The sequence below is a fragment of the Morchella importuna genome (assembly GCF_003444635.1).
Source record: "Morchella importuna strain M04M26 chromosome Unknown Morimp01GS059, whole genome shotgun sequence".
Classification (NCBI taxonomy): Eukaryota; Fungi; Ascomycota; class Pezizomycetes; order Pezizales; family Morchellaceae; genus Morchella; species Morchella importuna.
In genome coordinates, this window is record NW_025763456.1 from 145,959 (window position 1) to 161,290 (window position 15,332).

At 46.5% G+C, this 15,332-nt stretch overlaps 3 protein-coding genes across 3 annotated transcripts; all 3 read left to right on the top strand.

The window, feature by feature from the left end:
• Window positions 1-3,088: 3,088 nt before the first annotated feature.
• Window positions 3,089-4,572, top strand: LAJ45_11201 (uncharacterized protein; the record flags this gene model as incomplete). Its single annotated transcript, XM_046120711.1, has 2 exons — window positions 3,089-4,366; window positions 4,423-4,572. 2 exons carry the CDS (start codon window positions 3,089-3,091, stop codon window positions 4,570-4,572), a joined length of 1,428 nt encoding a protein of 475 aa, XP_045966109.1.
• A 4,724-nt stretch (window positions 4,573-9,296) lies between these two features.
• On the top strand, window positions 9,297-10,064 carry LAJ45_11202 (uncharacterized protein; the record flags this gene model as incomplete). Its single annotated transcript, XM_046120712.1, has 1 exon — window positions 9,297-10,064. One exon carries the CDS (start codon window positions 9,297-9,299, stop codon window positions 10,062-10,064), a length of 768 nt encoding a protein of 255 aa, XP_045966110.1.
• A 3,692-nt stretch (window positions 10,065-13,756) lies between these two features.
• On the top strand, window positions 13,757-14,304 carry LAJ45_11203 (uncharacterized protein; the record flags this gene model as incomplete). The annotated part of the gene is made up of 2 exons (XM_046120713.1): window positions 13,757-13,844; window positions 13,934-14,304. The coding sequence occupies 2 exons, from the start codon at window positions 13,757-13,759 to the stop codon at window positions 14,302-14,304; spliced, it is 459 nt and encodes a 152-aa protein (XP_045966111.1).
• Window positions 14,305-15,332: the final 1,028 nt, after the last annotated feature.

Below are 15,332 nucleotides of genomic sequence, written 5' to 3' on the forward strand. Positions count from 1 at the left end.
CCTAACCCTGAATGTAGTTCCCAATGTGCTTATGGCGGGCTTCTAGACTGCGTGAAGATAGATTCCCTCCGAGCATGAAGATAATAGGCGGGTCCATCCTTTGGAGATCAGCAACTCAGGTGGTAGTTTGGTTATATGTATCTCCGCCTTACAAGGTTGTTTGTCATTTGTTTATTATGCACTACGTCTATACATGCCCTGTATCCGTATCGAGATTAGTCCTTAGATGCTACAATCCGTAAGCAAAGACCTCCAAAGACCTAGTTCATAGGTAGCAAGAGAGGTAATCTAGGGTGGAGCGCATATTTGAGCACTTTTCGACTTATCTACTTATAGATCATACCACGAAAAGCTTATTTTGTTCAAGCCCCACAACACTCTCGTAATTCTTATCTTTTTATGCGCTGACAGGATATTTACCAGCTGACTATACAACTGCTAAACCGATCTCATCCTCTTCTGTGCTCCTGCAAAAGGAAAGTCCGACGCCAATGCCCCGGTCCCGCATACATGAGGCGTAATATATATTGCTGTTCTTTCCGGTATCGAGGGCACTAAGTCTCCGGGTTATGTGTCGGCTGTTTTCTAGCATTATTTTGTGAGGACTTAGGTTAAGAGTTACAGGACCCAGTACTTCGCGTCTTTGGTACTGGAAAGAATAGCTACTACTAGAGCTCATTGGAGTGCATTAATAATCGCAGGTTCGGTAACAGAATGTATTTAGATCTGGACTGACTGCCGAAGGGATACCTTAGCGAGCTCTGTGGTTGGGACAAGCCCTCCTGCTAGCGTTGGCGTTTGAGAAGAACCTTTGACCACTGTTTTATGGCTCATCACCCAGACTGACCTGGTTGGTTCGGCCGTAAATTCTCGCCTCCTGACAGCTGACGCCCAATCATAGTGCTCGCTACGACTCCACGGTACTCTAGGTGTCGCGCCACGGTTTGGTTATGATTGGAGATGCAAGGATCATTTGTCATACCCGAGTAATTGCTGCCACACCAAGAAACGATCGCCCATACAAATACAAACTCGATTAAAGGGCGCTAGCATTGGTAAACGAAGGGGTAGTCGTGATGCATTTGCAATTGGATCCTGTTGCATCATAGATAGATACTTGTATATATCCATGTATCTGTAACTGCCACTCGCTATCATTAGCGGGATATATCTTCCTGCTTGGAAGCTGATTCCGTTTATTTGCCGGATCAATGTCGATCTCGGGTGGCTTTGATATATCAGCGAGCAATCATAAACTTAAATTTGAATAACACCTTTTCCCGAACGACCCATTGCAGGAAGTAGCAGCAGAACCACATAGACATCTGCGATTTCTTCTTCTCCCGTAAAGACGACTTGGTTGACTTCTATCTTTCTGACGTAGACACCTGAAGCACGAGACACTGGTGGTGACTTGTGAATCCAAAACTAGGGCTTATGAGATACTTGAAGTTAGAAAAAGGCACAGACCTTACAAATGGCAGTGCCTGACAGTATATAAGAATAATAGTAATAGAGACAATCTCTTTCGTGTGAGTGTAGATTTTTCTTTTTTTGACATCTCATTCTCTGACAACCAGGAAAAGGTTTGGGAAGATGACCTCCCAACCCAAACAGAGGTGCGCTGGATGGTAATGAGGCCAATGGGAAAGCTAGCTCGCGATCGACTAGTAGGTTGTTCCGATTTGTGCACTTGTTTTCACCACAAGGAACCTGCAAACATTCAAAAAATGACTAGTCAGCCTTAAAACAAAAGCAACTAGTAGCCGGCCTGGCCATGTCCTCTCTTGCCAGGTGTGGTATTGCGTAGAATGGGGGTTTGGTATGGCGGATTGCAAACATTACAACCATTTTTTCCAGGGTATTAGTTAGCCCGGCATAGCATCTTCATCTGACTGTTGGGAAAGGCAGATATACGGAGGATCTCGTAGGGGACAATATTGCTGTAGGAGATCTGGGTATTATTATGGCCCAATACCGTCTAAAGTCGCAAGGTTGGCTATCTGCCTACATGTCCAGGGATTACCACATGAGTGATTGGCTCACCGGTATCGATCCGCACCCTCCCATGCAAGTAATTTAGATCTAGCCACTTTTCCCAGGTATGGAGGTATACCTATGTGGATATACTTTGACTATACCCGAGACAGGGTCGAAAGCTTATTAGATTATTGATGCAACCTTTATTCCTGATCTGTTTTGGCGCCAGTTAACGCCGAGCACGCGCACAGATGTACTGACCACGACTCCCGGTGATGATTATCTGTCCCGAGTATCTGCTCTCTACCATCATTCATGGATGCATCAAAATCCTTGAGGCGCCTTTAACCTATCTAATTTGAAAATGTACAGGCGAATCGACACGTGCTACATAGGTATGGCCACTTTGAAAAAGAAAAAAAAAAGGCGTGCTATCAATCGATCATACAAATCAGATTACAATATACTTCACCACACATAAATGATAGAGAAGTCTCGGAATACTGAGTACAAGTCGGTTTATTTAGGTGCAGGATCAACCTTTATGGAATTGGACATTGGGCAGCTTTATTCGGCGGAAGAGTCTCTCGACTGCGCAGCCGCGGCGATCCCAGACTATGAGCTAATCAGGGAAACATGTGGTAGAAAACAAATCAAGAAAAGGACCATTCATTCCAATGACTGGTTATTATGCCATCCCCTCGAGATTGAATATAGAGGTAAGGGTTCAGTGTTGTCGGAGGTGGTGAACTTATATCTCTTCAGGGTTGTCAAATTCTCCCACCCAAAGCGAATTCGAAACCCATAGCCTACCTAGAGAGCTAGAGCTCTCCCAGCCCATCTGAACGCATGACGGAGTTATAGATTTTAACAATAACTCTCAAAATCCTTTTACCTCTATTTTAACGAAAGGAAGTGGCGTCCCCACAACCCCCCTCCTATATTTACTGTTACTTGATCGACCCACTCTTCTCTCGGCGCGGTGTGAATATAACATACCCACTAGCCTAGAGGTCAAACGTACCTGAAAATATCGATGGACTACACGAATTCCACCCAGGGGGTACCCTTCGATCGTGAAAGCAGGGTTTGTCGGCATTCAGATTGGATGGATGTATTCACATTCCTCGCTCTCGACTTCGGACTTCGCACGGTCACCGTCCTTACCCCTCCCGGAAGTACTGGACTTCAAAGCGCTCTTATCTGCCTCTGGTCTCTTATTAGTCCCGCCTATGGTGTTAGGAGGGCGCTTCTTGCAATCGGGTTCCCGGAAACCGAAATGGGAGACAGTGAGCTTGAGGAGTCCCTCAAAAAGGCGTGGCTGCGTCTTACAGCAAGGTTTACGGGCGGAAAACGAAGCGAACTGGAGATGGCCCTCAGGTCCGGGACCCTGTGCATGCTAGTGCCTTCCTCGGTCAGAATCGGATCATCCCTAAAACCCGAATCCGCTTTCCCGGTCAGCCGCAAAACAACCCCAAAGTCTTTATCCAACCCGAAAACAAGTCAACTGGAGGCGTTACCTCTAGAGCCAATAAATACTCTTATGACGAGTGTCCACGGTCAGTATCCGTCCGATATCAGGCCCCTATACGGCCCTTGGAATCAGCCAGTAGACGATGAGGCCGGCGAAGAATTCGCATCTCCAGCGGAATACTCGTTGGTGAAAGTACCATCAAGTTTTAGTGTGTTCTCCATTATAGCCGAGGGTGAGCCAGAATCACTCACGCAGGCGATACGGCAGTGGGTGAGCAACAAAGGATCTCCGAGTGCGGGGGTGCCCGGTGATTCCCAAAAGGCGGTTCCTTTACGGCTTTCATCCAACGAGAGGGTGGTAAAAGCTATTTGCACCATCTTTCAGATTCTTTACGGTTCTTATGAGATCTATAGGATGGGCGGAGACCATCTCAGAAAATACGGATACGCTGCTTACGAATTTACAATCATACCATACCTCACCATGTCGTTGATGAACCTACTTGTGAGTTGCGTCAGGCCTACCTACCCCTCAATGTACATAGTTCACTATCGAGGTAAAGTACCACCTGGGACTATGACAAAGGAAGGAAAGAAACCTACAGACACGGGTCTTAGCTATACGTCATTATATGACAACCAACGGATGACAATAGATGCGGATCAAGTCAAACCCGTATTGAGTCCATCAAAGGCAGTACCAGTCGACATGACTGAGGATAGAAATGGAAATCAAAATTCGGATTACCCCAAGTACTGGTGGAGCCCAAGCGACTGTCTCGAGCTCGAACGCAACGTCAGCGGCGCGATTGGGTACGTGTATGGAGATTTCACAAGGAAGAAAGATTTGAGAGAGATCAAGCGTCATCATTTTTTTGATATTCACACATGGAAGAACCGATTCTTAGAGAATGTAAGCCTTCCTCACCCCTCCCTCTTCATTGCTCAATAGCTAACCCTCAACCCTAGCCTATCTTTACTCCATTTGTTTTGACCATTTACATATTATTATACTATACAGCACCATACATTCTTATTCAGATTTTAACCGGCTTTGATCGAGGCAACAGCACACCGCTTCAGCGAGGTTTTATCATTATGTGGATAGCCAGCGGGTAAATCTGTCCAGACTTGATCGAGCTAGTTGCTTGCTTCCTACCCGACAAATCAGGGCCGCGAAAGAGTGACAGCATATATCCAAAAGTAAGGATGATCATTCTTGGCATTCTTCACTTAACCCTTATTGGCTTTCCCACCTGTGCGGGAGTTTACATGGTGGCAAGCATGATATTAGAGGGCAATACATGCACTTCACTATGATTCCATTTATGGAACGTCATGTAGTAACAGACTATTCTTTTGTACTTCTTTCCTTTCTTCTTCTTTCTGTTTTGTTTTAGATTATGACGTGGATTTTGAGAGTACTTCACAATCTTTTGTATCTCCTTTGTAACTCTAGCCACAAAGTGAATTCGCAATGATTTCAGGTTACGGTTAATGGATAACCTACCTTGTATTGAATCTATTTGAGTTTTCTTCATATTATCTCTTAGGTTGTCACTCCGAATCGAAATTGTGACATGGCTGGGTGTGCTCCTTGAATGTAGTCACTGTCAATTCTCTCCCTATCTCTAATGGAACAGGTGGGGCTTTCTAGCGTGAGAAGAAACTCGAGGACAGAATAAACAGGAACTGCGTTTATCAGAGTATAGCTACCATATCTTTTCCGGCCATGACCCGGACCTGGACTGACCGCCCAAGGGATATCATTGAGAGTAATATATTATGATGATTGGTATCAGGGTTAGGGTTATTTATCTGAATTCCGCGGGTCGGATTCTGTTTTTGCTCAATTCATTAATTGTCCGCAGGTGAGAAACATTAGACATCAATTTGAGTTTGGCTTATATCTTCTTAGCTATGGGTATGGAGAAAACGGCAAACATCAATAAAACGAGAACTGTTCTGAACTCAAGTAGCTCCTGATGATATATCAATGCCTCAAATCTCTTATTGTACGCGTCTCCCTAGCTAGTCTCACCTGTAACTAAATATATATAGAAGGCAGGAACGAAATGTCCCGCTTTTGAAGAGGCAAAAAGGCTGGGTATACATTGAATATTACCGCCCATATTGGATCCGGAGTGGGAGCAGCTCATTAAATGAGGCTTCCCACAGCTTCTCCACTTCTCAATTCATACACCTTGTCAGTCCCATACAGTGAAAATATCCCTATGAGGTGGCGTACGCGTATTTACACGATTTTCTTATCCTCCTTGAAGTGACAGTGAAAGATGACTTGGACGGGAGATCAATAGTGATCAGTAAAGACTTGGCGCCGTACGTGAGTGTAGAAGAAAAGCGCACAGCCCAAATCGGAAATGCCTGCCCGGGCTTGATGATTGGGGGGCAGCTTAGTTAGTAGGGAGTAGGATATGTGAATTTGGGACAGCATACTCGGAGGCGCAGGATAATCTGTGGAGCAGCTATTCCCGAATCTTGTAGTAATAGATAAAAACCCTAACCCAACCAGACCTTCGAACGTACTGGATTCCGAAACCATCACGTGCGGCACTATCGAGCACAGTTTATCACTCGTGCCAAGCGATCCGCGAGGTACCAAATTATTGTCCGCGTGGCACACACCTGAACGTGATGGTTTCGTGCTTTCAAGTTTGGTCTATTGCCCAGGTATAGCATATACATACTCCGTCTAGCACTCAACATAAATGGTCCCTTGCTGAGGCGACCTTACCCCACACCCGTCCCCTGATAAATTGCTACAAGTCTCATAATCAAGGTAGACTCGAGCTCTGATTCCTTCTAAATATCTCCGCCATAACGCGATCTTTCGCTACTCCTAAAAGTAAGACATACCCACCCCCGCGTCCGCCTTCTCCCGCTGCCATTTCGCATTTTTAATCTCCATATATACCCCTCTTTCTAGACACCCGGGAACTCGATACCCTTCCGCCAACCCCGCAGTCGCGGGTCCCTCGCACAACCGAATATAAACACACACCTCCAACCTGAGATTTCCAGCCATATATCGAACTCGGACGCTCCCCAATTCCTCCAGTAGTGCAAATAACCGAGATTTACGCTAAATATTACGCGCGAGTTGACCACAACGAACGAAAGTATTGATTAGTTGGTTAGGACCGACCGGCCGGCCCGGCACATCTAGATCTAGGGGTGGCATTTAATCGTAAGCATTATTGTAGCCGTGATCAAACCAGCTTTATAGCAGCTTGATGGGTTATATGGGCTGATTCTTTAATTTCTCGGGTTATTGGGTTGCTAGGGACGAGACCGGAGGTCTCGTAGGCTTGAACTAGGTGAAAGGTGGCTAGTCGGTGGTGGGGGTTATAAGGTGGCCTTGGCAACTGTGTCCACAGTCTATCATAACTATACGTGTCACGAATATATGTATAAGGAGACAGACTGTCTCCTTCCTTCGTAATAGATAAACCATGCATAGTATCCATACAGAGGTGGTCGGATGTGTCAATATCGCCATGGTATACGGCGGTAGGGACTGGATAGAGTGAGTAGATTCTGAATAGGGTAGAACGGGCGGGTTGATGAAACCCGGGGGGAGGGTCGGCAGGTTGTGGTTGTTCTGGACTGTCGGGGGTGCAGTTAGCGAGTGGGAGCTGGCATGAGGATAAGAGGATACGGACCCGTGTTACAAGTTATCTCAATTCGCTATATCCTTGTCTTCTAAATTTATGCGACCGAACCTCGCGCCCAACGTAATTCCGTTCTAAATATGTGGTCACAACCTATCACTCGCTCGGCCACGAGTCCAAAGCTAAGCTACTAGTAGGCTTAGTCGTGCCAAGCCCTCCATGCGAAGCCCGGACCATCTGGTGGGTGCGGTCACAAACCGTCACCCACACACCCGCAGTTCTTACCAATCGGTGGATCAAGCAAATTGATTTGACAGATGCCAAACCACATACTATAGCCTTTGAGCTGGGTCGATATAGAGTACTAGAGCCGGTTCCGGTAGTAGTTACGGTTGGATCACTGATTTCCTTTGCGCATGTGGGTCCAACCCATGAATCCCGGGATACAAAAGACACCCTCAAGTAGTACCATATTAACAAAATAAGTAATTTTTACATGCGCGATGGGTAGAACTTTCTATGCTCTTTAAAGAGTCCAAGAATGTATCTCTTGACGGGGATGATTTATCTCAATAACAGCGAAATCTCCTGCTTGAGTCTTGATTGACATGTGATATTTGTAGGGCTAGCGTGGAAGGTATTTAGAGGCAAGTATGTAGCACGTAGCGAGGCTCTGCCACTAGGATAAGTATACCAAAGAGCCTCAGCTACATGTGTATGGGGGAAATACACAGTCCGCTGGTATTCTGTAGCTCGATACCTACATGTTACCAAGAGATGGCGTTATAGGTCTACACTGGCTATGAGATCAAGTTCGAGAATATGACCTCCGTGCTGGGTCTGCCGTTTGCTATCGCTATCGGGTACGAAGTCTTGGCGGTCTTGGCAATCTGGCATATAGAGTTACCGTTGGATTTGACTCCTTTCGTTTAATGAACTGAAGAGACAGTCCTGGCGTGAGGGTATCATCAGGGAAATGTCCTCCAACAAAGGAAGTGTTGTAGGTACAGCAAGAAACACCCCTAAATGATTTATGCATATACCTACACGAAATAGACCCTAGAAACAGGGTTTAATTATGAATATTGCTGGCTCAATTGGCCAATACCGTTAATTCTCGAGAAACCCAATATATATCCCCGCTTCGTTAAATCTTAATTCCGGGTGAGAAAAAGTGTGGAACTGTACGAATTCGTGAAGTCTGATACGCCAATTCGTCTTGGTTTGGACCTACCACATACAAATACGGGGATAGTAGATTATTCGACAATTAACGGTAGGTCTGCTTCCAAGCCTCACTAATCGTACCACATACTTTCTATAGGCCTCAGAAATATTAAAGTACCCAATCCAGCCCCGAAACGTTAGAAAACTACGAGTACTCAGTGATTCTGCATGATTATCGGCCAATAAATAGGGAGGTCGACCAAGATCACCTATTTCCACTTCAGATACACATGTACACAGACTCGAGGGAAAGGAATGGTGGGGCAGGGCAGCTCAAATGAGAGGCGCGCGCACCCCCACGATGCTTTGCAGCTTGCATGTAGCTTTTTATAGCTGCCAATATGCTAATAGAGGCGAGTGGGCTTATCGGAGCCAAACACAGAAGCACATGTGTCAGATAGGAGTAATATTTGACTTCCAAGAGGAATTCTGTTAAAGTTGGTTATTTTCCTAATGTATCGCTCCTCCTCCGGCCAAAACGACACCTTGGGCCTCATACATAGCCAGGCGTCAGCGACTATATACCTTTTACTCCTGCTCGTGTCGGAAACTCAAATATAGCGACGGGATCGATTCTCCGAAATTCTTTTTTCTTTTATTCATTAATTGCATGCAAATTCTCCGAAATCGGTCAAATTATAAGCTCTCCCATCGCCCTCCGGCCCCTACATTTCACTCGCTCTCTCCTGCCTCGGAATATCGGAAAATAGATCAGGTGCCCTGAACGGAAGTCACCACGGATAAGAAACTTTAAAGAGAGTCTCGATTGCGGTTTATGAATTCAACCGAACAAACCTTTGAGCGTGGAGCAAACTTTGTTGGGCGGCGGATTGGATTGATGTTGTTAAGTTCCTCGCTTTCAGCTATGGATTTCAAGTGGTCACCGTTATCACCCGTCCCGGAAGTAATATGTTTCTAAGTCTCAAATCGTCCGGTTTTTCTCTCATGTGGCCACTATACGGGATGAGTCAGGCCCTTTTCATGATGGGAGGTATTGGTTTAAAACAAAATGAGCTTGAGTTGTCGCTGTCATCAGGGGCGCTATGCATGCTAGTCCCTTCTTCATTCAATATTACAGATTCTAAATCAACACACCGAGTCCTCGAAAGACCTATGCGCAGGGTCAATCCCTCCTGGGTCAATATTCACGGTCAGTATCCGTCAAACACCATAGTGCCAAAATGGACCGCTATCGAGTCTACTATTAAGTATATAGACCAAGAGCGTGATTCCAGACATCCATCACCTTATCAGTATTCCTTGGTGACGGTTCCACGGGACTTTCGGGTGCGCGCCATCCTAGAGTACACGAAGCCAAAATCATTTCTTACACAAGTTTTGGACAAATTATGCAAACGTCCACGTGAAGCGGGGATTGCTGCTTTATACCTTTCCTGCGGTTACAGCATCATTAAAGCTCTCGCTGCTATTGTTCAGATTCTCTACGGTTCATACGAGCTCTACAAACTCAGTGATGACCAGATCAAACGACGCGGATACGCTGCATATCAATTTACAGTCATCCCCTACGTCTGCATGTCGTTGACCAACTTGATCGTGAGTTGTATCAAGCCAAGTTACCCCTCAGTCTACATTGTCCACTATCGAGGAATTGTCGATCCAAGAATGATAGACAGGAGAAAGAAACGCGAGGCTGATTTTTCCAACCGTCTATCAACACAGAAGCCTCAGGGTGTGCGCCCAGCTGTAGCTGTGGCTGTGGATCCACTTGGTATATCGCAGATAGTTTAACCTAAGGAGTGCTATCCGGAGGGCTGGTGGCGTGAGGGGGATAGACTTGTAGTAGATAGTCAGGTTAGTGCTGTGGTCGGATACGCCTATGGAGATTGGAGAATGCCAGTGGTGAGGCACACCATAAGGAAAGAGATAGCCGCCAAAAACGACAACAGGTAGGCCTTTCGTAGCTTATCTGCCAACTAGTGCAAAAGCTAAGTTTTGATACTAGTATATCTGTACTGGATTTCTCTTAATCCTACTCACACTTTCTTTTCTTATACTACCATACGCTATCATCAAACACTTCACAAACTGGGAACGGGGCAGCAGTACGCCACTTCAACGATGGATTTTTATGCTTTGGATCGTTGGCGGGCAATTTTTTCTGTGGTTTGTGACCTTCGCTGAGTACTTTCTGCGGGATAGGCCTACATCAGACTTAATCCTCGGGTCATACCCAGTGTTAAGAGGAATGATGTATAGTGCTGTAGTATTGATCTTCATATTTCCCGCCTGTGCCGGGTTCTACATAGTTTCAAAGATGATACTAGAAGATCATATATGCGTCAGGCTCTGACTATATTATATTATACGATTCTTATCCTTTAAGATATGTTCCTTTCCTAATATATTATGTCTTATCGATCGGATTTCTCCTGAGAGGAAGTCTCGTGGTGCTAGTTTGAGATATCACAATCCTTTGTATCTCCTTTATTAGTTTATTCTACAATCTCAGATGTAACTAGTAACAACCTCGATCCAAAAATATATTAAATGCACATGACACGTCGGATATGAATATATCAATACTGAATCACTCGAAAATGAGTACCTATAGCCACTGTGCAAAAGTGCCCGTGATTCCAATTTCGGAGTGAGTCATTTCTCCATAGTGTGCTCCACGAGGCTGCCCGAGACGAGCAGAGACAGATGGCTTGAGGTGCCTCTGCCTCGTGTAGTCCATGCCTTTGCTTGCTCGTGAAAAATAGGTGATGCCTCGAGGTGCTCGAGCTAACTCGAGGCAGATAATTACTATATTTAATTTTGTCAAAGTGATATTTTGTTGCAATATTGGAATAAAAATGTAGGGAATACGTCAGAAACATCAAATTCAATTAGCTATATGCAGCCGCTCATATGTACATGTGGGGAAATGAATCGGGAAATGAATCTTCAGTTCCATATATAAATTTGTTACTTGAACAAAAGACATAAAAATAGGTTACCATAACCCCGGAACTTATATATACATGTAGAGTACAGATTAGGTTGCTGTGAGAAAACACGATGAGATGTTCGTTGTGAGGAACTTGGGGGGGGTACTGGATGCGTTCTATGCTCATTCCTCAATTCCACATATACTCCACTATTCTACTACCCGGAGTCTGACCCCATGCCATATACTACGATTTAATTCCGCGAAGACCATAGCCCCGCCCGATCGACAACTTCTGATTGTTGACGAAGTCATGGAATATCACTCGCGCGCCAAGACCTCATCTCTGATAAAGACGGTTGAGGATTAATTCTCTGTATTCGACGGGAACTAGAAAAAGGTCTTCCACAGTGACGTATAGAAGCTTCGAGGAATATCACCGATTGTCCAGCCCTAGGCTACGTAGAGATTTACTAGCTCGGCCCAGTCCGTCCAGTCCATCCTGCAGTCTCCCATGCGGTTCAAAAAAAAAGAGAAAAAAGCAGAAAAAGTTCAAAACTGGTGAGAGCTGCCACCTTACCCGGAGGTTTATTCACTTGCTCGCATGTCACTTAGCCCGGTAGAACTCTCGGGGTCATAACCGAAAAAAAAAAGATTTTGGTTTTTGGCGGGGTTTCTGGCTGAGTGTATGATAGGGGGCCGGGAAGATATTTTAATTTTTATGTACAAACTATTTTTATACCTAACTACTACCTGCCATCCTTTTCATATTAAACTCTTTTTGTATCTTATGCAGACTCCGTCAGTCCATCAGTCGACTGACACTTTGGACGGACTGCCAAGCCTTTTCATGCAGTCTATATGCAGTCCAGTCGGTCAGTCCATAGACTAGCTTAGTATTTTAGACTGCACTCGACTCCAGTCAGACTAGATGGTTGGCGGTGTTGAAATTTATTATTATTATTCTGATTCTGATTTTTATTTGGAATGGGCAATTTTGTATAGTGGGTTAGGGTTTCAATACCTCCTTATGGCGAAAGTCATGGCTTATCACTCAACCCCATGAGCTATCTACATTTAGGTAAATATTTGCTACAACTTCAACTTCAAGCACTGAACCCAACCCAACCAGGCTCACTCATTTTGCGAGGTTGGGATTTGCTGGAGACATGCGTTACGAGACTCCCGGGAAGGTTAACGAGTTCGAGGAGAGTAGTAACTAGCTATAGCGCTGTCTTCTTATGCAAGCTAATGATCCATATCTTTGTCACACCTCTCGGCATTCTCTCAGCCTCAATGCTCCGCAGAAATTCAATATAGACTCTTGTCACTCTCGAATGAAGAAAGCTCAGGCTGGATACAGCTCTGAATGATTGTGATAGAGCGTAAAGGACATAAGCGGAGGAGATCTAGCATATATGTTGAGGTCACCGTAAGCTGTGGCCTGTCCTCTGTCGCAACCTCTGCTGTGTCCATTCGTCACAACTATACATGTCCACTAGAGCGCCCGCACCACTGCAAACAACTGTTACAGGTACATGTATTCATTATAGCAGTTAGCAACACTGTGTTCATCGCTAGAGAGAACACACAGTACTGTACAAGAAGAACAGTTATACAAGAGCAGCCGGTATATCTTCACGGTGAGGGTACTCTTCCCCCCACCAACCAAGCCACCCACCGCGACCCCCACCCCCGTCCCGTGACGCCAAATCCAGCACAGGCCAACTTAGTCGTCCATTGGCGTCGGACAAGTCTTCGTTACTCATCACAATGCGGAGGTCTCAGTACGGAGACAGATCGAATCTAAGATCTCGTCCGGGACATCCCCGGAACTGATGCACCCCCACACTACAGGCCAGACCAATTCAGTGAACTCACAGTGTTGTGTGAAAACACTGTGGACCAAGGTATCCCGCACGTGGGGACCCTCGCAGACCCAGAGGAGGTACAAGCTAAGCGCTCCCAACCCCGCGCCCAACCATGCACCACCATCCCACCTCCAGACACAAGACATCACTCGCAATGCCAAGCCATCTCCAGATCACAAGACAACGCGACGCTCGTTGGCTGCATATCAAGTGACCACCCGAATACGAGATTAGTCACAACGCGCCGTGTGTCTCACCCTCCGGCCACTTGGAAGTGAAGCGAGATCCGCGACGCACACCGATTTCCGATCGACAACTAATTCCCGTGTGTCGACTCTTCTCTCAGGCCCACCAATTGCCCTCTTTCCCAGGCCCACCATTTCCTCCCCCATACGCATAAAACAGAGCTGATCTGAGACACCCCCGCAATTCCCAGGCGGCACATGTGCAGGAACGCAGCCCAGCCCCAGCCCCAGCCCATGTTCTTTTCTTTTCTTTTTCCTGCACAGCGAGCTGCTAGCTTCGCACCCACAGAGCGGAGAAAAAAATATATATATCCCCCATTATAGGACCTTGAATAAAAGCTCGATCCTCCCCCCCCCCCGCTTCCCATTGCCCGCCCCCTCCTTGTTTTCTACCATTCTCGCCAGCTTTTAGGTAGAAAATAATCTCTATCCACAATGACCACCACCACCCCACCCACAACACCCCTCAAGAAAGGCCTGCGTGAGGAAGTCATTACACCCCCGCCGTACTCCACCGCTGCCGGTACTTTCCCTCTTCCCCTCTTCCCCCCTTTCTACGTCATTGCTCCAAGTAAGACAAAACAAACTAACCTCCCCCCCCTCTCTCTCTAGGGCGCACACACACCACCAACGGCCTCCTCGAGCTCGCCCCCTTCCACACGCTCACCTCGTCGCAGCTCACGCAATTCGACGACGAGCTACTCGGGCACACGCGGCGGTGGCTGTCGGTGCCCCAGCAGCCGGCGACCAAGACGATGCCGGAGGAGCTGTGCGACTGGCTGCGCGGGTGGGGGTTCTTTGTGGCGCTCGATACCATGGAGTATCGGCGCCGCGCGCTGGACGGAGGGAGGCCGCTGGCGGAGAGGGCGGCGTGGATGAGGGCGAGTTGTGTGTTAGGCGCGGCTGGGGGTAAGGGGGAGGCGGAGTGGTGGGGGGTGGTGGGGGAGGTGTTGGAGGTGAGGGGGTTGGAGGGGGTGGTGTAGGTGTCGTGTGCAGTACGGTATGGGGGTGGTGGTGGGAGTGGGAGTGGTAAAAAAAAAATGCAGTTGATCTGTGAAAAAGGGCGGGTTGTAAAAGAAAATGTAAACAATAGTTAAAGCGTAGCGCTTTAAATTTCCTATAATACTAGTCATATTATCATGAGTTTTCTCCTAACGCCTGACGCAAGTTGCAATGGCTATATCTGCGCTGCCAATTAATTGCAAGTGCTCTGTCTTTAATCTACACGTAACTCTACCAGCGGGGATAAAGAAACGTACTGCTCTACTATCCATTACCGATATCAAAGTAACGTGCAATTGCGCCGCCGGACCAATCTACTACGCGTAACTCTCCAAAAGGTCACATCCGTTATTTCACGAACGTTTTGTTCGTGGCCTCACTAAAATCTCCACTAGTGATACTCTACCCCCGACACATTTTCTGAAACATATACATACTCCTGCTTGGCAGCAACATATTAGCTGTTTCTTTACAACACGGTAGTCCCAGCGCAGCGCCATCTATAGCAGCTTGGTCTACTGATCCCTAGCTCCTAAGGATAATTCTCCCAACAGCGCCCCCGAGGACAGGGTGGGTCTCTTCTGCCCTGCCGCGAATGACGGTCCTCTATATTCTACTTGGTTGATAAATCCTCCTCGAGCTCTGGACGTGTTGATGACCTTCTCCAAAATCTTTAAATGCTCCCCGGCCGTCGAGCTTCGATCGGTATAGTTTTGCTTTAGTAGCTACCAGCGCTACGTGTAAGATCTACCAAGCTTCCTACCGGCGGTCTTCAGTACGTGCCATGATTGTAGTTACCGCCGACGATTCTCCGGTAGCTAATGTATCAAACCTGCCTATTGAGAGTGGGAAAAATCTGGGGTAATAAAAAAAAATGGAAAAATGGAGGAAAAAAATGAATTGAAATTTCTTATATCATACTATTCAACAAAAAACACTCACACAACTAGTACTACCAACCCACCAACCCACCGCTCATGACCCCGCCTCCTAAAGTACCACCAAAGAC